We start from the raw sequence: 24474 nt of genomic DNA, 5'->3' as shown, positions 1-24474 counted from the left end.
TAAGTAGAAATCTTCTTAAGATGCGGGGAGTATGGCGCGATATTGTTCTGCAAAAAAAATATATAAAAAGAATACAGGGAGTTAGAAGTAAAAGTCCAAATAAATAGTAACAATTTAGATTTAATTAAAAATACTTACGGTTTATCGCACGCTTCGTTTTTCTGGATTGGAACGTAATAGATCATAGTCGAGAAATCCGTCTTTCACCGATTGACTCCAGCAGTCAACGTTGTCGGGAACCTTTGCTGTCCGTAATGAGAGACTGTAGTGAGGATATTGAAGCTTTGTAATAAGCGACTGATATGGGGCGATGTTGGAGGTCTTCTTATACAATGCGCCCCTCCAAGTCTTGATAGTAGTAGTAGTAATGGGCATGGTGACTATGGTTGTAACTATTGTTGTAACTGCGAATGTGACTTATGGTCTTGATTTAATAAATAATTTATTGCGTGCAAGATGGAGACAATTTGCATAATCAAAATAAGTAACGATCTTCTGCAATTAGAGCAGTATTTGTCGCTAATTGCATTAAAACATGTTCATTAAATGTTCATGCACGACGTACAATTTGTTAACGTCTGCGTCCGCCACTCCAATCATGCATTCGGTACACACACCAAGTATGGGCCGGATGAATATTCTTCAGTCTTATAATAGGAGTAGATAGCACAATGTTTAATTTTTGGTGTTAATGCTCGCACTTGTGTAATGGGTTTTTTCTATGGAGTTGAAGAAATCATCATCACAGTCACTTATATAATTACTATCTTTAGATAGCACGCTTTCGTGATCCTCTTCTTCCTCAAAATTGAGATCAGGCACATTTCATCTAATTCATATATGACATGCATAGCATCCATTTCGTGGGGGAAAATATTAGCAGTGCTTATTTGATGATTATATACAGCCATATTTACAATATTTACATTGTTATCAATCATATTTGCAATATTTACATTATCGTTATTTATCATTTCTATATAATCGAAGTCGTCCGCGATGTCGATGATTTCTATTTCATTGTTTGCATGGCCATTTTGTAACACTTCACTCGATAAACTTAACTTAAAAAAAAAATTAACATGCGCTTTCTACGAACTGACTAGTTGCGATCTTGATACCTTGCCCTTTAGGTCTAAGGGATGCTCTAAGAGTCTCACCTATTATACTTATCAGAGATGGGCAAATTTGTAATTGACTATTACAAATTAAAAATGCTCAAAACAATGAATAATTAAATGTGATTTAATTACACTTATTTTGAACATTTGTAATTAAACACCATTGAATTACTAACTTGTTTGAGCATTTGTAATAAATGTCCAAGTAGTAATTAAATTACACTATCGTATGTAATTACTTTGTGTAATTTAATTATACATTTGTGTAATTTAATTACATTGTGTAATTTAATTACATTTTAATTTTTATTCGAATTGTGTTAATGACAAAGAGAACGTGAGAGTGTACATGCTGTACATACTGCAAGAATAATATATTGTGTACCCAGCGAAGAAAGCGACCGACATTTTTTAGACGAGCTGTGAAATTGGCCTTCTGCTTGGGCGGCAATCATACGAGTCTGAAAAAAAAGCTTTCTCCATGCACAAGATATTTTCATAAGTGAGTACTTTCTACCCGCTACATCAACGTGCATGAAAGGTCACTTTCGCCCTGCTCTACTGGCATCGGAAGTAAGGCTTTCCATGGAGGTGTGAAAAACTTATTTTGTTCGCGTCGACAAAGATCAATTTCTTTTCTGAAAAATCACGTGATTTTACAAATAGCATAAGTATCAGAGTTGGGTGGCAGCAAATAATTTTGTCTCCAAATTATACATTCAATTACACATTACTTTTATAATTTGTAATTGAAATCCATTTAATTATCCATTATTTTCAGCATTTAGAATTAAATTCCATTTAATTACTCATTATTTTGAGCATTGTAATGGATGTCCAAAGTAATTAAATTACACTATTGTAATATAATTACATTGTGTAATTTAATAACATTTGTGTAATTTTAATTACTTATTACTACAATTTATTACTACAATTAAATTAAATATTCTTGAAGATTCGGATCAGTTATTTCAACAATTTTTAAAGGTAAATTCAGACATTGCGCGATGGAGTGATAGAAATTTGGCTTTATCATTCGAATTATGTTCTATCTGAATTTGCCATAAGGGAGGTATGACTATTTCCTATATGTAGTAGACTTCTTTCCGCGAATAAACAGTATACTGCTACTCCACAAAACATTTTTTCAAAACTATCAGCATTATTGGAAGCCAAAAAGCAGAGATATAAATGTGATGATTACATTGTTTAAGTATTAGTGTCATGAAGAATAATTGAAGTTTTTATAAGATACAAACTATTGTAGTAATTTTCAAGCTCACAAAAGTATCTTATTAAATTTCTCGAATATTTTTTTATTAAATATAGAATTAAGATGTTAATTTTTAATTGAAAATAAAAATACAATAAAAAATTGGATGTTAAAGTTTTTTAGTTGATTGAGAAAATACAGATTTTAATTCTCACTAAAAATACAGATTAGAGAATTTAATGCTTGAATTTTTTCAATTAAACGTTAATTTAAATTAATGTTTTGATTTTTATTGAATATTTATATTACATTTTATACTTGTGTTGTATGCGGTAGAACAAGTTTCACAATTTTATTGCATTTAATAAAAAAAAATTATTTTTAAAAGCCAACGTATTCGTTTCTTTATTTTGTAGACAACATTTTTACTTTAACTCTTTTAATTTAAATTTAATTCTTAATTTTTAACTAGACATTTTTGAAATACATAAACTTTAACTTGTTAACTTTTTTCCAAACTTTTAAAAATTTATCTGTGTAAAAGAAAAAATTCTATAAAAGAAACAATTATTAAAAAAGATACGTTTTCACGACCTATTTCTTTGTTATTCCATACATGTAAATTTAATTTACAAATAAAATGTTAAAATATATTTGCCAAGCAGAAGGCAAACTTCACGCTCGTCTAAAAAATGTCGCTTTCTCCGCTAGATACACATGTATTATTCATTGTGTACAGTATGTACACTCTCACGTTCTCTTTGTCATTAATTCGACACAATTCGAAAAAAATTAAAATGTAATTAAATTACACAAATGTAATTACATTACGATAGTATAATTAATTACTTTGGACATTCATTACAAATGCTCAAACAAATTGTAATTCAATGTTGTGTTTAATTACAAATGTTCAAAATAATGTGTAATTAAATCACATTTAATTATTCATTGTTTGAGCATTTTTAATTTGGTAATAGTCAATTACAAATTCGCTCATCTCTGATTCAAATAAATCTTTTGATTTAACAAGAACATTCTTTTTTTCTGTGTATGTTTCCAGAGAAGTGAATACACGGAAAGGTGGATATTGAACTTTTATTTTTTTTATTTGAGTTAAATAAACAATAAAAATCATAAAAACAATAATCATTGTCGTTTTATTCACAAATATTCCGATGATTTTGATTTTTACGGTATTAACCGTTAGATCGAAAATAGTGAATATTCATATTTCTAAAAAAATATACTTTTTGGAACAAATCAAAAAATTGATAACAGATTCTTAAAATATAACTATTCAACTTTCAAATTACCATATTTGAAGTATTTTTTTTTTTTTTTCTACAAAATGCAGCCGTTTGAAAAAAAAAAAAATTTTTATGCAAAATTTTTGATTTATTGTCTGTCTATCGAATATATCTCTTTCCACTTTATACATACGACTTTCTAACCTATTTTATCACAATTCTGAGAAATTTTCTATAGGAATAAAAAATGGATTAAAATTCATCGATTTTGCCCGAAATACAAATCGTCAAAGTTTCCCGGGTGTCGTACACCCATGTGTGCGGTGAACGTGACTTTTTGATAGCATGCGGTCAGAGGGTTAAGAGACAGAATCGTGCCAATATAACTCTCGCTTTTGAGGAATTCGTTTTTAGCAGATTTTATATAAAAAAAGGATACGAATGTTGAAATATAGGTTTTTATTTCTTTAATTAACTAAGCAGATCATATTTTTATCGATATATGTATGATGCACTGTTTAGTCTTAAGAAATAAGAGAGTTCCAATTTAGAAAACTGTTCCAAATTCGGTGTCTTTCCTCTATTCTACTAAAATAATAATAAAATTTCTTTACCTATGTACCTAAGCGGCAACCCCTGAGCACAAAGGACTTTCAAAAACATGTTGAAGAGAAGTTTCTCATTGTTATAAAAATAATAAACAAAAGAATTTTGAAATTTATGATAGGATCATTTGTTACAGAGAAAAACAATAAACAAAAAAAATTTTGAAATTTATGACAGGGTCAATTGTTATAGAATAAATAAACAAAACGATTTTGAACTTTATGATAGGGTCATTTGTTACAGAGAATAATAAACAAAGGAATTTTGAAATTATGATGGTAATTACCTCCATTCCTTCCGGGTGACGTCATCCGTCCTTCCTTCTTCCACTTTTCCCCCCAATCTATTGTTTGAGTCAGAACCCGCCTAGTATAACTACTAGATAGAAATTAATTTAAAAATTTAGAAAGTTAATAATAAAATTAAAAAATTATTTAAAATTTTAACATATTAATTAATTGTAAATAATTAAATTTTCAAAATTCATTTTTTTAATAAGATTTTTAGATCAATAGGAAGAAAAAAATGAGTTTTTAATATAGATTTATTTATACATTTTTCTTTAAAATAGATTACCTTTGGTAACTTCCTGGTATCTATGACCGTTGGTCGCATTAAGTAGATACGTTTAATAAGTTCCATATTGTTTAGGAGAGAATTGAATGCCATAAAGTATGGAAAATGACTTTCCGTCCGCTTTGGCCGGCACCAACTGCCTACAAAGTGAAAAAATAAAGTTTATTATGTAGCATTGTGTGTTAAGTGCTCAAATAAATTTTAATACTTTGAAATAATTTTCAAAGGATTATTATTAATTTGCAATTAGCAAATATTTCACACATGTTTAAACACATCGACTTAAATAATTTGTTTTTGTATTTGTGACAAAATGTGATTATAAAAAAAACATCATTTATTAATTAAAAAAGTCTTCTATTTTAGATAATATTTTAGATAATACTTACAGCAATTAGATTATCCTTCACATCTTTAGTGAGTAAATGACTCTTAATACTGAGCATGATGTCTTGAAAGTCTAACGCTGATATGAAACCTGCGCCATCCTTATCAAATTTTTTAAAGGCTTCTGTCGCATATTCTTCATGAAAGTCCTAAGAATAAGCATTTTTAGAATCTTATCCTGAATTTATCTTTATATTACAATTCGCAATTGCTTCCTTAAAATTGTGGCTTTTCCTTTCTCAAAAGACAATTTTCTTCATAAAATATATATAAAACATTTCGAAACAAAAAACATTGCTGCACGATACTTTAAAATATCTCAGTCAACTTATACACATATACATTATATGTTATGTTAAAAGACAAAATAAACATGTAGTGTTATAAACATATTTCATAATCATTGTCACTTATTACGTTTGTATATATAATACTTGGGTTATTTCCCGAATAAAAATAACAAACAAATTTCTCATTTAATATGTAACAGACAGAATAAGATACTCACATGCAAAAACTGACTAAACTCTGCATAGCTAATCAGTCTTTTCTTATCTTTTCAAAATAAAGTTTGATAAAACTACTATCCATATTAAAGGGCATTTTTGATGAAAGTACAGTTTTTCGCATTACCTCAACGAATTCTTCTGCAAATTAGCAATAATATTCATCCTTATAAACAACATATAAATTAAAGAGTGAGAGAAAGAGACAAATTTTGTGATAGTTTTTACCAAATGCAACCATTCCATTTCCATTAGTATCAAAGAGTCGAAAAGCTGTTTTATACAGAGCATCTGGTACACAGAGAAGTCCTTCAAATGCTTGAAATTCGGCAAATGATATGAGTCTAAAACATACAGAACAACAATGCCAATTAGAAAAATTATAATAATTCTTTTATTCTAAGAAATGTTTGCTACTTAAAAAAAAACAGATTATAAAAAATTATAAAAATAATAAATTAGCTATAATTCTGATGCATATTAGTTGTTGATACACTCAACAATCCGCTAAAGTTAAGAACATATTGTAAAGTTCAGATGGCACTATTGTAGTGATTGCATTTCATGAAAATGATCATGAGATCAAGCGAGTTCCGCTTCTTGTACTTTTCGGTGCAAACCCATGCGTCTGAGATTGTCGTGTGCGCTTACTGCCATGTAAGACGTACATACATATAATATACCATTCAATTTAAGAAAAAAGTATTCTTTTAATCACCTCACGAGTCCATTGCGGAAACTAATAGGCCATTATTAACAATTTCTATTCTATGTGTATACATTACATGTATATATACATATATATATGTATACATTAATATAGTAGTTAATAATATTAAAGAAATATTTTTAAATTATTAAAGCTATATCCTATTATTTATGTAATTTACATCAATTTACAAATACACGCACGCACACACACACACAAATAATATAAAAATTTTTTTACAACTTACAGTATCTTGAAGAAAAATATTTATATGTATTTCTTTCCACTAGTAATTAATAATATAATAGATATATCTTATATATAAATTAATTCGGTGCAATTTTTATCAAATTTAAAGTTTATTCGCGACGAAACATCAGGTAAAGGTTTAATATTTAAAATAATTTCCATTATTTTCTATAACTTCATCCCATTTATTGAATAGCTGACGTATATAAAATATAAAAAAAAAATTGATTTTGAGTTTAAGGCACCTAGCCTCTCGCCCAGCCATACTAAATTCATGAAGTCAGAGAGGTCCGTGAAGTTGGCACCCGACTGTTATCAAATAAAATTTTCCTAAGTGTTTCTGGTAGATTTTAGCGTGTAGAGGATTGTAGTAAACGTTATTTCGTTTGTAGTAAAAAATATCGTTTGTAGTAAAAGAAAAAGAAAGAATCTTTCGTGAATGTACGAAAAACTTTTATTAATTTACTTATTCACAATTACGATAGAAATTAGATTATTTGTAGATTCCATAAGTATCTATCGCTTTCGCTTTTTCGACTTTCTTAATCACAGCAGTTTATTACGGATTTAATTTGTCATATCTTTGCTAACTCTTAATTTGTCAAGTAATCGCAAAATGTGCATAGCTGCCATCGCCACGAGTGTTGGCGCGGTGCGGTGAGATGCGAGGGCGGCGAAGCTCAGGCAGCGGCACCGCTTCTCCTTCTTCCCTACGCCGCTGGCAGCCAATGCTCGACACAGTGGGCCGCGCTACAGCTCGAGCGTTTCGGCTCTTCACACGGCGCGCTCTCATTCGTACAATTTAAAAAAATTTATATTTCGATTATTGATAGACCTAACCCAAGACAATATTGGACTTTTAAGTTCATTTCGATCCCGTCTATCTTTCCATTACGAAATGGCTTCCGATTACATTACACCTTGTATGAACATGAGATTCTTATTTGGAATTGTTCGTAGTTGTTTGTAGTACTTTTCGTTTTGTTTGTAATCGAACCGTAAAAAAGTTTTCGATTTTTTAAAAAACTGTTAGGAATTTTTTAAAACCAGGCCTATGTAGATATCAGATTCTTATTGGAATCGCTTGTAGTTCTTTGTAATGCTTTTCGTTTCGTTTGTAGTCGAACCGTTTTAAAGTTATCAATTTTTGAAAAAACGTTAGGAATTTTTTTAAAGCCAGGCCTATGTAGACATCAGATTCTTATTTGGAATCGTTTGTAGTTGTTTGTAGTGCTTTTCGTTTCGTTTGTAGTCGAACCGTTTAAAAGTTTTCGATTTTTTAAAAACCGTTAGGAATTTTTAAAGCCGGCCTATGTAGACATCAGATTCTTATTTGAAATCGTTTGTAGTTGTTTGTGGTGCTTTTCGTTTCGTTTTTAGTCGAACCGTTTAAAAGTCATTGAGTTTTTAAAAACCGTTAGGAATTTTTTAAAAACAAAAATTTTTTTAAGGTTAAGCCTATATAGAAATGAGATTCTTATTTTGAATTGTTTGTAGTTGTTTGTAATGCAAGAATTTTTGTTTGTAGTTGAAAAATGAACAAATTATCGATTCGTAATGATCACTTGAAAAATGAAAGTCAATTCTCCATGTATGCGTTAATTGCGACGATTCCCATGCGGTAACCAATCAGAATTCACTCGCATGTCGGATTTTGGCAAACTTTTGACTCCTGATTGGTAACCGTGATTGGTAACCATTAGCCGCAATTCAACCGCAAATATGGTGTCTTTATGAAATTTTTACGGAATGCAAAACGATGATTGGTCACCGCGTCGCCGCGTTACCGTGTTGCCGCGTCTTGTGTGTCAAAGCCATTAGCTTAACGTTTCGCTGGCCCAGTCATTGGGCGATTTCAAGCCGGCCAAGCAGCTAAGCCTGCTCGCCAAGCAGTTGAACATGATTGGTTGAATCTAAAAGTAAAAACCAATCATGTTTAATCGCTTGGTAAGCAGACCTAATCGTTTGCCGGCTTCAACTCGTCCATTAATTGGCTATTGCGGTATTCCCTTATCAACTTCTGCCGTGCGGCATGCGTGCCATCAGCGGGCAGAAGCCGTTAATTTGTGTTGCTGCGTCTTGTGTGAAGGAATTGCTATCTAAAAATCCTTTCTTCCATTGGATATCGGATCATCGGTACTTCGGATGTCGGACGCAGTGTGAATCCTGCCTAAGTTCCTTCACCGAATATTTCTAGTGAGAATTCCCCACTACAATCTTACGTTGCCGATGCCGATCCTCTTTCGCCGATTTACTTCCTAGGGTCTGGGGCTCAATTCTGTAGAGTTCCTTTAATTCTGCATCGTCTACCGACAACTATCGGTGTCGTTGCTCAGATATTTTATATGGTTAATATCTGCGCAACGACACCGATAGTTGTCGGTATGCGGTACAAAATTGAGCCTGGCCTTCTAGCGGGCAGCGACTTCCTTTCGTCCGGTCACCGACGTAATTTGACAAGGTCTGTTGTTAAAGAATAGCAATAAATTAGTTTGCAGATGACTACTACAATGTTTAATACTAACATTTAATATTAACAGATTTTTCTTGTTGCAATACATTTTTTAATAATTTTTTTATTTATCCTTCCTTCAAAAGTCGAAGTCATACTTGTGTTACAAAAATTGTATGTGTTATGGAGGAAGGATTTTTGTGGTTCCTGTGTTGTTTTCAGCACTCGTCTTCGCCTTGCACGCACCTTTGGCACATGCACGCTGAGACTCATGCTGAAAATACTCGCCTAAACGGTCTCACATCTCTCGCTCGACGCTTATTATATTATTATATGACGCCGTTTATTAGACTTAAACAAGAAAAAAATATTTTGTGAACATTCAAACTCAGGTAATATTTATCTGCGACTCATCATTAACTTTTTTTTATTATTTATCTTTTATTTTATAGTACACTTTCTAAACTTTTATTATTGGATGCGTTGCATTTATCTTTCTCTGAATTATTCATTAGTCGAAGAATTACTGACTGAAGTTATTGATTAAGGCAAGAGTATTTTCTGCCATACTAAGGAGTACAAATGTTCTTGTAAAAACAATTTATTTTCTAGTAAGAGAATGTTAAATGTATCGATAAAATGCATTGATTCCTTAGATACTTTCTTGAATGAAATTCATTTCTTTGGTAAAAATTTTTTTTATCAGACCTTAATAGTGTATTAATTAAAAATATTTATTGAGAAATCATCGTTGCAATCTTTTCATTAATTTTTTCAGGAAAGAATGAAAGAACCATTTCTACGCATTAATCGAATGGAATTGATGGATGAGTTCATTGTCGAATTAGTTTTTTTCCACCCTCTTTAAAAAATGTAGCGACTTCAAAAGACTCAACATGTTCAATTAGTTATGTATATTTCGCTCATTTGCTACAACAAAACATAATTTGAAATTTTTGAATTGTCTGCAAGAGAAAGACTATTATGATGTGAATTAAATACATTGAGTGAAGAGCTAATGATATTTCGATCCATTCCTCTGTTATCAGTAGATTAAATTCTACACCAAAATTGCATTTAAATAATTTACAAAATTTTAATGATTCAAAACGTTTAAAGGGATTTTTTGTTTTTGAGTTATGTCATCGTAGCAAATGAGTGATTTGTAAATATTAAAATGTAAGATATAGGATATTTTATCTATATAATTCAAGTAAAATGTCGATCTATACTTCAGAGAGAGATTGGGCACGCTCGGATGAAAACTCTTTAACCCTGTCTCCGCCGCCGCAGACCCAAATGGGCCAGCGAAACGTTAAACTAATGGCTCTGGCACACACGACGCGGCAACACAGTAACGCGGCGACGCGGGGACCAATCATCGTTTTGCATTCCGTAAAAATTCCATAAAGACACCATATTTGCGGTTGAATGCGGCTAATGCACGTTACCAATCAGGAGCCAAGAGTTTGCCGAAATCAGACATGCGAGTGAATTGGATGGTTACCGCATGGGAACGTCGTAATTATCGCACGGAGAAGTGACTTTATTTTCAGCTGATCTTAAGAATCGATAATTTGTTCATTTTTAACTACAAACAAAAATTCTTTGCATTACAAATGTCCGATACATCCTTAATGTTTATGTAATATTTATTTTATCTTTGAAATAATATTTAAAGTAATACTTTAAAAATATTTTTTATATGTAATATAATATTTATGTTACAATAATTAATTATTTGAAATAATATTTAGGACTAAAATATTTCTAACGTTTAATATATTTATGGATATTAATTTAACAATTTAATAAATCGTTTAAAATAATATTTATATAACATTTATTTAATATATATATGTTATATATTTACTTTATCTTTAAAAAAATATTTAAAATAATATTTTATATTTATTTATCTAATATTGATTTAATATTTAAGTTACAATAATTATAATAATTTAGGACAAATATTTATATAATATTAATTAATATTTATTTATTATAATTAATATTTATTAAATTGATTCTATTCTATTCTATTCTATTAATTTTATTAAATTGTTTAAAATAATATTTACATAACATTTATTTAATGTTTATGTAATAATTATTTTGCATTTAAAAAGTTGTTTAGAACAATATTTAAAAAAATATTTAAATTATGATTGGGAAGCTTCACTAATTATGTAGTGTAAATCAAGTGTAAAGAGGAAATGTGCCTCAGAGGTTTTATTTATACGCTTTTGTGACTCTTACATTACATAGATTCACTTCACATTAAAACATCGGAACATAAAGAAAGATTAAGACAACATTGTACTTATTGAAACAATTAATATGGCATATTAACAATACTCAAAAATTATAAGAAATGACATTTATTTTTTATTTTTTACGAACAGAGCAAAATAGATCTTTTCATATTTCACATACTATTTCGCATATGTGAAAATCAGTAAAAAATTGTAATACTATTTATTTATTTATAAAAATATAAGTTAACTATACATGTTTCATCCTTCTGACAACATCTATTGAAATAATATATAACAAATATGTGTGCATTAACATAAAGTATTTATGGATCATCACGAAGCATTAAGATGCGTACAATCTTCAAGGTCAAGCAACGTCGGGAGTGGTCGACACTATAGATAGATGATCGTTTTTTTAGATGTAGAAATTAAATATGTTCTAACAGGTACTGTGGCTTGGCTGAAACATGTATAGTCTTCTCCCCTTCACAAAATTATCGTAGAAATTTATTAGATTGATGAGATTACGTTAAATTTATCAAAATTATTTAATAATGCAATCAATTTTTTGCTTTGTTGTAAATATGTTTAGTAAATATTTAAAAATAATTTTACAAATGTCAAAAAAACATTTTCTTTAATTTTAAAACAATTATTTATTAAATGTTATATTTATTAAATGTTAAAAAAATATTGTCCAAACATTTAAAAAAACGTTTTTTAATTTAAAAAAGGAACTTATCTCATTATTTTTAACGTTTTTAGAAATGTTTTTTTAAAATGTTTTTTAAATACTGTTGAAAACATTTTTTAATATTGTTTTGCTGGTTGGGGCACGTTTTTACTATTTAAACTTGGAAATAATGCAATTCTTAAGTTTTTTTTTATTAAGCCTGCGGCACACGATACGATTTTTTATACTAGATCGCATGCGAGACAATTTTACTAACAGTCACACTAGTTATGTAGCATGAAAAGTTGCGTGCTGCGCGCTGCTGTACGTGTCAGCATGCTAGTTTTCAATAATAGATTCAGTGCTATTTTTGCTACGTGATTTGTTGTTAGCAACACTTAAAAAAGGTAAATAGAGCAAAAAAGACATAAATAGAAAGTTTTTTTATCAAGTTTTATACAACTTAATGAAATATTACATATATTCAGCTAATTATAAATAAAATTACTGTTACTTTTTATGAAAAAAAAAAAAAACATTAAAAAAATTTTTTGGGTTATCTTTATTATTTTCTTTATATTTATGTGATATTTATATGATATTCATATACAGTATCTTTTACAATAGAAAGTTGCAATAAGAAGACGACAATTAGCTGCAGTTGCTCTTTTTCTTATTGCAGAAAGAGAAAAAAGAAAGAAATATAAGAGAAATTGGGCTAGATATTGGCTGCAACATAGAAATACAGTTAGCAATACATTAACAATGTTGCATAAAGAACTAAGGTTTGTAATAAAAATTTACACATGTATATGTACATATATAATATATTTATACATTAATGTTTTTAATCTTATTGTAATATAATAGAAAAAAGATGAAAAAGGAGTTGAAAGATGAAAACAGGTTTTTCGTGTAATATGTGTTTAATGACAACAAAATTGATAAATGTTTTGGTCTATCTTTAGATTATTTTCAATTTTGCTAGCCGGTTAACAATAAATATTAATATTTTTATAAAACATAATTAAAAATTTAAAGGCAAATTGCAAAATAATTAAAAAGATAACGTAATAAAATATTCAAATTTGTTAAAAAGCTGTTGGTAGTGATTTTACGTGAGATTATTATTTTTTATTATTCAAGTTGTAAAGAAATTATGAAGCTGTCATTTTTAATAATTAAGAAATTATTTTACAAATATGTTTATAATACAAACCATTAATAAAAAAGTAATATATATTTATTTAGAATAAAAATGATAGTACGATCACGCGTTTATTGTTAATTGGTTAGCAAATATTAAAAATGATCTGATGACAGACCATTTATTAATTTTAATCTTATTATTAAACACATGCTTATACAAAGAACCTGTAAAGCTTTTTTGTACTTCTTTTCTTTTATTTAATTGTTAATCAACAGAGCTATTTACAACTTGGGTTTTTATTAGTAATATTAATATCCTGCTTAATATTAATTAATTAATATTATTAGTAATATTAATAACCTGCTCGCATTTTATTTTATTTTTTAATTTAAAGTTCCTGTTATTTATTGCAGTATCGAAGATCCAAGCTCTTTTCAAAATTATATACGTATGGAGCAACTTGTGCTCGAGGAGTTGTTACATGCTGTTGCACCTTTAATTGAAAAAAAGGACACAGTAATGAGACAAGCTATCCCTGCTCAAGATCGATTAAGTGTAACATTACGTTATCTTGCTACAGGAAATTCATTCATGAATTTATCGTATTCTGTACGAATCGCTCTTAATACATTATCTCAAATAATACCTAATACATTAAAAGCAATTGTTGAAGTACTTGAAAAGAAAGTTTTTAATTGTCCATCTAGTCCAGTTGAATGGCAAGTTTTGGCAGAGAAATTCAATATACAGTGGCAATTTCCGCATTGTTTAGGCTCATTAGATGGGAAACGTATTAATTTCAGACCACCAAGAAAAGCAGGTTCTGTATATAGAAATTATAAAGGAAAAGATAGCATAATCTTTCTTGCTCTTGTAGATGCTGACTATAATTTTATATTTGTGGATGTAGGCAGAAATGGTCGTATGCATGATGCTTCTGTATTTCGAGAAAGTTCTCTGGCTACACAGTTGCATTCAGGAACATTAAATTTATCTTTGCCATCCTCTTTACCTGGATACAATGTTGATATGCCATATGTAATTGTAGCAGACGATGCTTTTTCTTAAGACAAACATTATGAAACCATATCCTGGACGCAATCTTACCAATGAAAAAAAAATTTTTAACTATAGACTAAGTAAAGCGCGTAGAACGGTAGAGAACGCTTTTGGCATTATGGCAAACAGATTTCGTATTCTCTTAAATACTATACCTCTTTCAGTTGAAAAGGTAGAATTAATTACATATACTTGTTGCATTCTACATAATTTTTTATTACAAAAAAAAGCACATTCTTATATTTCTTTGGAATTGAGAAACAATATTTCTGAGAGTATCCAATCAAATTTGAATAGTATTTTACATCAAAACGGAAATCGTTGTACTGATAGAGCTGTTTTATTATTAGAGACCATTTCTGCACATATTTTAATACAGTAGAAACTATCCCATGGCAAGATATACGTATTGAAAAAGATTAATTGTCTCATTGATTATTAATAACTTTATTTTATCTCTTTAAGCAAAATTTTATTATTGTTAATTTTTTAAAACACGCACATATATGTTTCTTTTGTACATAATTCTTGTTTTATTTCATAATATTTCATAAAAATACTTTACTTTATTTCATAATAATTGATACACTTCTTTAGATTTAAATTTATATCTATTTATCACAACTCAAATACAAAAATATACAAAGTAATACATCATTTTTATCACAATATTATATCTAATGTAAATACGCGCGAATAAAACATGTTAAAATATTATTATTATTAAAACAATAAGTTAACCTTAATAGAATACAAATAAAAATATTAATCTTGTGTATACTTTTTTATAATAAAAATAAACGCTTTTACACTCCGGTTCACCTTTATTTGTAACAACCATAACACTCTTTCTTTGGATTGCATAGTAATTTTCAATATCAATACTTTAATTAAACCTTATTATAATAAAAAAATATTTTTACAGTCCTTGATCTGCCTTAGCAGAAACATAACAAAAACTTTTTTTTCTAGATTGCAGACTATTTGTACTTTGATTAAACTTTTTAAAAATTAATGTTTTACATAATATTTTATATTATACCTAAGAATAAGTTTATAAGAATACCATTACATAAAATACATGAGATCAATGTAATATAATTAGAATATTAATCCACATATATCTTATTATCTTAACTCGTTCTAAGTCTGTTAGACTAGCATTAACAACAGTTTGTACCAAAGTGTTCATAATATCTAATTTGAGATCTGGAGTTCGTATATTTTTAATAAGGGATCCAAAAAATTCATACATGTATCTACAGGGTCTGTACTATCAGTTGCAACATTAACTGGTGTAACTGGTGTTAATGGCATCTTTAAAGATTGTGCAATCGATTCAACTGCCTCTACATAAGCATCCCCATTTTTTATTTTTTGCTTCTTAGGATTATGAGTAGTGGATGAAGATTGTAATGCATTACCAACATTTGGCGATGATTGTACAGAACATGATGTTGATGGACTTGACGTATTTATATTAAATAAATCAGTAAATGGTAAAGATCTTGATTGCATTTTTTTTTGTTTTAAAATCGATGGTGTTGTAGCAATTATGTTATCAGATGATGAAGATGCACATGATTGTGATTCTTCATTATTATTATTTAAATCCTCTTCATGTACATAGACATTATTATCTTCAACCAACATTTCTTGCAATTCTTCTAAGTCTTGTGATGTTTGTACATAATCATGCTATAAAATAAAAAATAAAGTATATTTCATATAATAAAAATGTATTATTTATATACGTTTTTATTCTTATCTGTCTTTACATAATTAATTATAAAATGTCTCTTATATTTTAAATATTTTAAAATTTTGCATAAAATATAAAATGTTATTTTATATTTTATTTAACTATGTAAAAAGATTGTAAAAAAATCAAATTAGTAAAATATGTTTATATTATTATAATACAATTATTATTTAAATATGTTATTCTATGCAAAAAGTTTTAGAAATAGTCATTGTTACAAAAATTTAACATATTTAAAAATCTAAATTACTTTAAATATCTACTTACGTGTAACAAAAAACCAGGTGTATCTTTTGTACTATTTGGTAGATGTGAGTTCTTACTTTTTCTGGGAACTATATGTTCTTCCAGAAATTTTAAAGCATCGTAATACCATAAATTAGGTTTATACACCTGTAATTTGTATTACATAACAATACAAATCATTATGTCTAATCTATACATTATTTTAATTAAATATATATACTTACATTTTCACTACCTATACCACTTAATTGAGGCTCTTACTTTTGCGTTTTCAGTATTAAATTGATTTCTTAAATTATAAAATTTAATACTGCATTCTTTTCCCGTTATATTTGGTTTGACAGTACTGACAATTGCACAAATGCGTTCCAATGCTTCATTACGTAGATTTTTATTGTGATAATTTGGGTTTCTCGTTTGATATAAACAAGGCTCATTCTTATATGCATCAATTAAAATTTGAACAGCTTCTTTTGTCCACGTTGCCATATTTATGTAAAAATTTGTTTAATTAATCTGATAACATTAACTGATCTTGCATTAAATAGTATTAGTGCATATTAAAAACTATTCAATAAAGTTATAAAAAAAGGTTATGTTACAAAAAGATAAAATACATTTTTGCTTACAAATTATTTAATACAGTTATTATATTGTTTATATTAATAAAATATATATTATTGATCGCTATTAATATTTTATTCTATTTAGATAATTTATAAATAAAACATTAAAAATATAAATGTGTACTAATACTGTAGTGCAAGTATTCACTGTTAATAATTAAAATTTTGTATTATTCAAACTTACTTTTTCTTTTTTTTTAATTATTTTAATATCTTTTATGTAATTATTTTAATACTTACTAAAATACTAAAAAATAAATTTGGTGCACCGTATCACCTATGTATATATATATAAGAGTCTCCAAAAATCTTTTAACTGAAATATTAACCTAATACGCAAAATACTTTGCACGTGTGAAGCCAAAACTAGTAGCACACTTATGATTGGAGCACGCACAGTACTTAAGAAAGCCGCATGTAAGGCATCCATTAACAAAACTTATAGTACAAAAAATCGTATCGTGTGCCGCTGGCTTTATACTTCTGACACTTATATTGTAATATATTTATTTATATTGCTTGTACAACATTATTTTTTGTATTCGAACTGAATAATTTTTGGTTTATTGTCTGAATGAATAACAATTTTCTCGCTCATCGATAGTCTTTCTTTTATAGAAGTTAAAAGAGGACAAAAAAAACAGTTCCATGTTTTTAGGTAAAATGATGATGTAGAAAAAGAAGAGTGTACAAAAATAAAACAAAAATTACATTAGAAAATTAGCGTTAATTTAATTTTTATAAAACTGCGCGCGTATTTTTTGTGTCAAAATAATATGTAATAAATATACAAATAAATTATGTTTTACGATCTATCACAAAATCAACATATTTGATTGTTTAATTATATAGAAATTTTATTGTATTAACCTATCTGTTTGATCACATAAAAATATATATGATTTCCATTATTTTACTTCTCGTTTTTTCAGACATAAATAAAATATTGTATTAGAAAAAATAGATTATTAAAAATATATAAAAGTAAACTTAAAAATGTATATTTTAAATTCTCTTATGTCTTATTATTTTTTAAGTAAAGAAGAAAGACTATCGATGAGCGTAAAAATAAATGTAAATTTGGAGATTGTCCTTGTCATTGGAGATGGTGGTAGTGCGTTATGGAATGACAAAGGTCATTGATAAAGATGTTGAATAGCGAGCCGAGCATCGACCTCTCAGGGACACCCGCAGGAAGATGGAAGAGAGACGGAGAGCACGAAAGATGCGAACTAAAAAGGAAGTCATAAGAGGAAGAAGGACGTGAAAAGGAGAGGTTATATTTAGAAACAAGGGTAGGGGAGGGAGGAGAAGGTTGTAAGATCACAAATAGCCAGGCCCGCGTGACAGGGATTAGAGAGAGAAAAAGAACATAAGAGGATGGAGCTAGGCATGAATGAGTGAAAAGAGAATACGGAAGCTGCGTTAAAGGCTATGTAATATAAATGGAATATGGAAGTAGTAAGATATAATATTGTAGTAGTATTATAAATAATGTTGTGGACCGGCAATCCCAGTTCGATAATAAAGACTATAATAATATTATATCATCATTATATTATCATTGTCATCATTGTAATCATCATTATTACAATAATAAAATTTATTAATTTCAAAATTTAATACAATAAAATGAATAAAATATAATATATTAATATATTGAAATATTCAATAAATATATGACATAACATATGGTAACAATATTTTATAATATAACAATATAATTATTTAATAATAATTAAATATAATTATTTAATATTTAATTTTACTTAGTTATTACATAAACTTTGCATTATATTTACAATATTATTTCATTAAACAAATTATAATATTAATACTTATATTAAAAAATAATTTTTATAATTTTATATAAATATAATCTTTTTAAGAGTTTCTTAAACGTCTTCCTGAAACAAAAGAAACAATAACAATAAGTAATAATAATAATAATACAATAGTAATATAATATTAATAATAACAATAACCCAGACAGCACACCTAAGACTAAAAGTGATAAAAAGTTGACATTTTTAAGTTATCTTTTCGTCAAAGCCAAAAGACGTCGTCAGTAAGACGTCTTTTCGGCAAGTCAAAAAAGACAATATCTCAATCAGCAAGCAATATTTTTTAAATGTTTTTCAAATATTTATTTTTAATTATTTTTACATTAATGTTTATTGTACAAATAATATTTATTTAATATTTATTTAATATTCATTTTATATAAATTATTCATTTTAAATAACGATTTAGAAAAAATATTTATAAAATGTTTATTTAACGTTCATTTAATATTTAAAAATAATTAATTTTTTTATAAAAATAATAGTTTAAGAAAATTATTTACGCAGTATTTATTTAATGTTTATTTAATATTTATTTTATATTAAAAATGATATCTAAAATAAAACTTAAAAAATATTTATTTAATATTAATTTAATATTTATATTTCAATCAATTATTTAAAATAATGATCTAGGACAACTATCTATTTATATAATATTTACATAATATTTATTTAATATATTGACTTTACATTTTAATAAATTGTTTAAAATAATATTTACGTAACATTATTTATTTAAGGATGTATTGGACATACAATCTTAGACAAAAGTGCATGAAATTTGAATTGCTTAAATATCTGTCTAACGCATAGTAAATCTAGATGTAAGAAATTTTAACGATAATTGGAGTCTTATTTTTACTCTTACAAAAGTATTTTTTACGTATTTGCAATTTTTTTCACTTATGAGTTTAAACTTTTGACAGTGAAAATGCACAATTATCTCAAGTTATATTTTATTTTTTTAAAACGGTGTAGTGAAAACAATTGAAACTTGGCAGATATTTTCATCTATTCATATTCATCTAAATGTACAAAAAAATTCAAAACACTGGTACTATTTCTTCTATATTTTTGTAGCTGTTTATACGTCAAGATCGTCTTTTTCCATAAGATGGAAAAGGATACCATGTAAAATTATGATAAAACAGCTAAAAAAAATATAGAAGAAATTAGTACCAGTGTTTTGAACTTTTTTGTACATTTAGTATATAAATAGATGAAAATATCTGCCAAGTTTCAATTGTTTAACTACACCATTTTAAAGAAATAAAATATAACTTGAAATAATTGTGCATTTTCACTGTCAAAAGTTTAAATTCATAAGTGAAAAAAATCGCAAAATACGTGAAAAATACTTTTGTGAGAGTAAAAATAAGACTCCAACTATCGTTCAAGTTTCTTACATCTAGATTTATTATGCGTTAGACAGATATTTAAGTATTTCAAACTTCATGCACTTTGTCTAAGATTGTATGTCCGATACATCCTTAATGTTTATGTAATATTTATTTTATCTTTGAAATAATATTTAAAGTAATACTTTAAAAATATTTTTATATATTAATATAATATTTATGTTACAATAATTAATTATTTGAAATAATAATTTAGGACTAAAATATTTTAACGTTTAATTTATATTTATTTGATATTAATTTAACAATTTAATAAATCGTTTAAAATAATATTTATATAACATTTATTTAATATTTATATATGTTATATATTTACTTTATCTTTAAAAAAATATTTAAAATAATATTTTATATTTATTTATCTAATATTGATTAATATTTAAGTTACAATAATTATAATAATTTAGGACAAATATTTATAATATTTAATTAATATTTATTTATTATTAATTAATATTTTATTAAATTGATTCTATTCTATTCTATTCTATTAATTTTATTAAATTGTTTAAAATAATATTTACATAACATTTATTTAATGTTTATGTAATAATTATTTTGCATTAAAAAGTTGTTTAGAACAATATTTAAAAAAATATTTAAATTATGATTGGGAAGCTTCACTAATTATGTAGTGTGTAAATCAAGTGTAAAGAGGAAATGTGCCTCAGAGGTTTTATTTATACGCTTTTGTGACTCTTACATTACATAGATTCACTTCACATTAAAACATCGGAACATAAAGAAAGATTAAGACAACATTGTACTTATTGAAACAATTAATATGGCATATTAACAATACTCAAAAATTATAAGAAATGACATTTATTTTTTATTTTTTACGAACAGAGCAAAAATAGATCTTTTCATATTTCACATACTATTTCGCATATGTGAAAATCAGTAAAAAATTGTAATACTATTTATTTATTTATAAAAATATAAGTTAACTATACATGTTTCATCCTTCTGACAACATCTATTGAAATAATATATAACAAATATGTGTGCATTAACATAAAGTATTTATGGATCATCACGAAGCATTAAGATGCGTACAATCTTCAAGGTCAAGCAACGTCGGGAGTGGTCGACACTATAGATAGATGATCGTTTTTTAGATGTAGAAATTAAATATGTTCTAACAGGTACTGTGGCTTGGCTGAAACATGTATAGTCTTCTCCCCTTCACAAAATTATCGTAGAAATTTATTAGATTGATGAGATTACGTTAAATTTATCAAAATTATTTAATAATGCAATCAATTTTTTGCTTTTGTTGTAAATATGTTTAGTAAAATTTAAAAAATAATTTACCAAATGTCAAAAAAACATTTTCTTTAATTTTAAAACAATTATTTATTAAATGTTATATTTATTAAATGTTAAAAAAATATTGTCCAAACATTTAAAAAAACGTTTTTTAATTTAAAAAAGGAACTTATCTCATTATTTTTAACGTTTTTAGAAATGTTTTTTAAAATGTTTTTTAAATACTGTTGAAAACATTTTTTTAATATTGTTTTGCTGGTTGGGGCACGTTTTTACTATTTAAACTTGGAAATAATGCAATTCTTAAGTTTTTTTTTATTAAGCCTGCGGCACACGATACGATTTTTTATACTAGATCGCATGCGAGACAATTTTACTAACAGTCACACTAGTTATGTAGCATGAAAAGTTGCGTGCTGCGCGCTGCTGTACGTGTCAGCATGCTAGTTTTCAATAATAGATTCAGTGCTATTTTTGCTACGTGATTTGTTGTTAGCAACACTTAAAAAAGGTAAATAGAGCAAAAAAGACATAAATAGAAAGTTTTTTTTATCAAGTTTTATACAACTTAATGAAATATTACATATATTCAGCTAATTATAAATAAAATTACTGTTACTTTTTATGAAAAAAAAAAAAACATTAAAAAAATTTTTTGGGTTATCTTTATTATTTTCTTTATATTTATGTGATATTTATATGATATTCATATACAGTATCTTTTACAATAGAAGTTGCAATAAGAAGACGACAATTAGCTGCAGTTGCTCTTTTTCTTATTGCAGAAAGAGAAAAAAGAAAGAAATATAAGAGAAATTGGGCTAGATATTGGCTGCAACATAGAAATACAGTTAGCAATACATTAACAATGTTGCATAAAGAACTAAGGTTTGTAATAAAAATTTACACATGTATATGTACATATATAATATATTTATACATTAATGTTTTTAATCTTATTTGTAATATAATAGAAAAAAGATGAAAAAGGAGTTGAAAGATGAAAACAGGTTTTTCGTGTAATATGTGTTTAATGACAACAAATTGATAAATGTTTTGGTCTATCTTTAGATTATTTTCAATATTTGCTAGCCGGTTAACAATAAATATTAATATTTTTATAAAACATAATTAAAAATTAAAGGCAAATTGCAAAATAATTAAAAAGATAACGTAATAAAATATTCAAATTTGTTAAAAAGCTGTTGGTAGTGATTTTACGTGAGATTATTATTTTTATTATTCAAGTTGTAAAGAAATTATGAAGCTGTCATTTTTAATAATTAAGAAATTATTTTACAAATATGTTTATAATACAAACCATTAATAAAAAAGTAATATATATTTATTTAGAATAAAAATGATAGTACGATCACGCGTTTATTGTTAATTGGTTAGCAAATATTAAAAATGATCTGATGACAGACCATTTATTAATTTTAATCTTATTATTAAACACATGCTTATACAAAGAACCTGTAAAGCTTTTTTGTACTTCTTTTCTTTTATTTAATTGTTAATCAACAGAGCTATTTACAACTTGGGTTTTTATTAGTAATATTAATATCCTGCTTAATATTAATTAATTAATATTATTAGTAATATTATAACCTGCTCGCATTTTATTTTATTTTTAATTTAAAGTTCCTGTTATTTATTGCAGTATCGAAGATCCAAGCTCTTTTCAAAATTATATACGTATGGAGCAACTTGTGCTCGAGGAGTTGTTACATGCTGTTGCACCTTTAATTGAAAAAAAGGACACAGTAATGAGACAAGCTATCCCTGCTCAAGATCGATTAAGTGTAACATTACGTTATCTTGCTACAGGAAATTCATTCATGAATTTATCGTATTCTGTACGAATCGCTCTTAATACATTATCTCAAATAATACCTAATACATTAAAAGCAATTGTTGAAGTACTTGAAAAGAAAGTTTTTAATTGTCCATCTAGTCCAGTTGAATGGCAAGTTTTGGCAGAGAAATTCAATATACAGTGGCAATTTCCGCATTGTTTAGGCTCATTAGATGGGAAACGTATTAATTTCAGACCACCAAGAAAAGCAGGTTCTGTATATAGAAATTATAAAGGAAAAGATAGCATAATCTTTCTTGCTCTTGTAGATGCTGACTATAATTTTATATTTGTGGATGTAGGCAGAAATGGTCGTATGCATGATGCTTCTGTATTTCGAGAAAGTTCTCTGGCTACACAGTTGCATTCAGGAACATTAAATTTATCTTTGCCATCCTCTTTACCTGGATACAATGTTGATATGCCATATGTAATTGTAGCAGACGATGCTTTTCCTCTTAAGACAAACATTATGAAACCATATCCTGGACGCAATCTTACCAATGAAAAAAAAATTTTTAACTATAGACTAAGTAAAGCGCGTAGAACGGTAGAGAACGCTTTTGGCATTATGGCAAACAGATTTCGTATTCTCTTAAATACTATACCTCTTTCAGTTGAAAAGGTAGAATTAATTACATATACTTGTTGCATTCTACATAATTTTTTATTACAAAAAAAAGCACATTCTTATATTTCTTTGGAATTGAGAAACAATATTTCTGAGAGTATCCAATCAAATTTGAATAGTATTTTACATCAAAACGGAAATCGTTGTACTGATAGAGCTGTTTATTATTAGAGACCATTTCTGCACATATTTAATACAGTAGAAACTATCCCATGGCAAGATATACGTATTGAAAAAGATTAATTGTCTCATTGATTATTAATAACTTTATTTTATCTCTTTAAGCAAAATTTTATTATTGTTAATTTTTTAAAACACGCACATATATGTTCTTTTGTACATAATTCTTTTGTTTTATTTCATAATATTTCATAAAAATACTTTACTTTATTTCATAATAATTGATACACTTCTTTAGATTTAAATTTATATCTATTTATCACAACTCAAATACAAAAATATACAAAGTAATACATCATTTTTATCACATATATATATCTAATGTAATACGCGCGAATAAAACATGTTAAAATATTATTATTATTAAAACAATAAGTTAACCTTAATAGAATACAAATAAAAATATTAATCTTGTGTATACT

General features: G+C 26.9%; 3 protein-coding genes and 2 long non-coding RNA genes across 5 annotated transcripts; 2 read left to right on the top strand and 3 right to left on the bottom strand.

The window, feature by feature from the left end:
* LOC114254377 lies at positions 1-4819 on the bottom strand. The gene is made up of 4 exons (XR_004965315.1): positions 4770-4819; positions 4480-4571; positions 139-404; positions 1-47 (listed from the first exon to the last, which is right to left on the bottom strand). It is a non-coding gene; the product is annotated as an uncharacterized LOC114254377 (long non-coding RNA).
* On the bottom strand, positions 4815-6007 carry LOC118648499. The gene is made up of 4 exons (XR_004965314.1): positions 5891-6007; positions 5665-5803; positions 5159-5305; positions 4815-4909 (listed from the first exon to the last, which is right to left on the bottom strand). It is a non-coding gene; the product is annotated as an uncharacterized LOC118648499 (long non-coding RNA).
* A 6640-nt stretch (positions 6008-12647) lies between these two features.
* On the top strand, positions 12648-14221 carry LOC118648501. Its single transcript, XM_036294819.1, has 2 exons — positions 12648-12788; positions 13567-14221. The coding sequence occupies exons 1-2, from the start codon at positions 12769-12771 to the stop codon at positions 14219-14221; spliced, it is 675 nt and encodes a 224-aa protein (XP_036150712.1). The 5' UTR covers positions 12648-12768.
* A 1131-nt stretch (positions 14222-15352) lies between these two features.
* Positions 15353-16709, bottom strand: LOC118648500. The gene is made up of 4 exons (XM_036294818.1): positions 16532-16709; positions 16445-16455; positions 16242-16367; positions 15353-15910 (listed from the first exon to the last, which is right to left on the bottom strand). The coding sequence occupies exons 1-4, from the start codon at positions 16707-16709 to the stop codon at positions 15410-15412; spliced, it is 816 nt and encodes a 271-aa protein (XP_036150711.1). The 3' UTR covers positions 15353-15409.
* Positions 16710-22054: 5345 nt separating this feature from the next.
* On the top strand, positions 22055-24043 carry LOC118648498 (protein ALP1-like). Its single transcript, XM_036294817.1, has 2 exons — positions 22055-22271; positions 23047-24043. The coding sequence occupies exons 1-2, from the start codon at positions 22252-22254 to the stop codon at positions 24041-24043; spliced, it is 1017 nt and encodes a 338-aa protein (XP_036150710.1). The 5' UTR covers positions 22055-22251.
* The last annotated feature ends 431 nt before the right edge of the window (positions 24044-24474 follow it).

Source organism: Monomorium pharaonis, unplaced genomic scaffold (genome assembly GCF_013373865.1).
Source record: "Monomorium pharaonis isolate MP-MQ-018 unplaced genomic scaffold, ASM1337386v2 scaffold_471, whole genome shotgun sequence".
NCBI lineage: Eukaryota > Metazoa > Arthropoda > Insecta > Hymenoptera > Formicidae > Monomorium > Monomorium pharaonis.
Note: the sequence above shows the minus strand (reverse complement) of the source record. Positions and strands in the feature narration are given on the sequence as shown.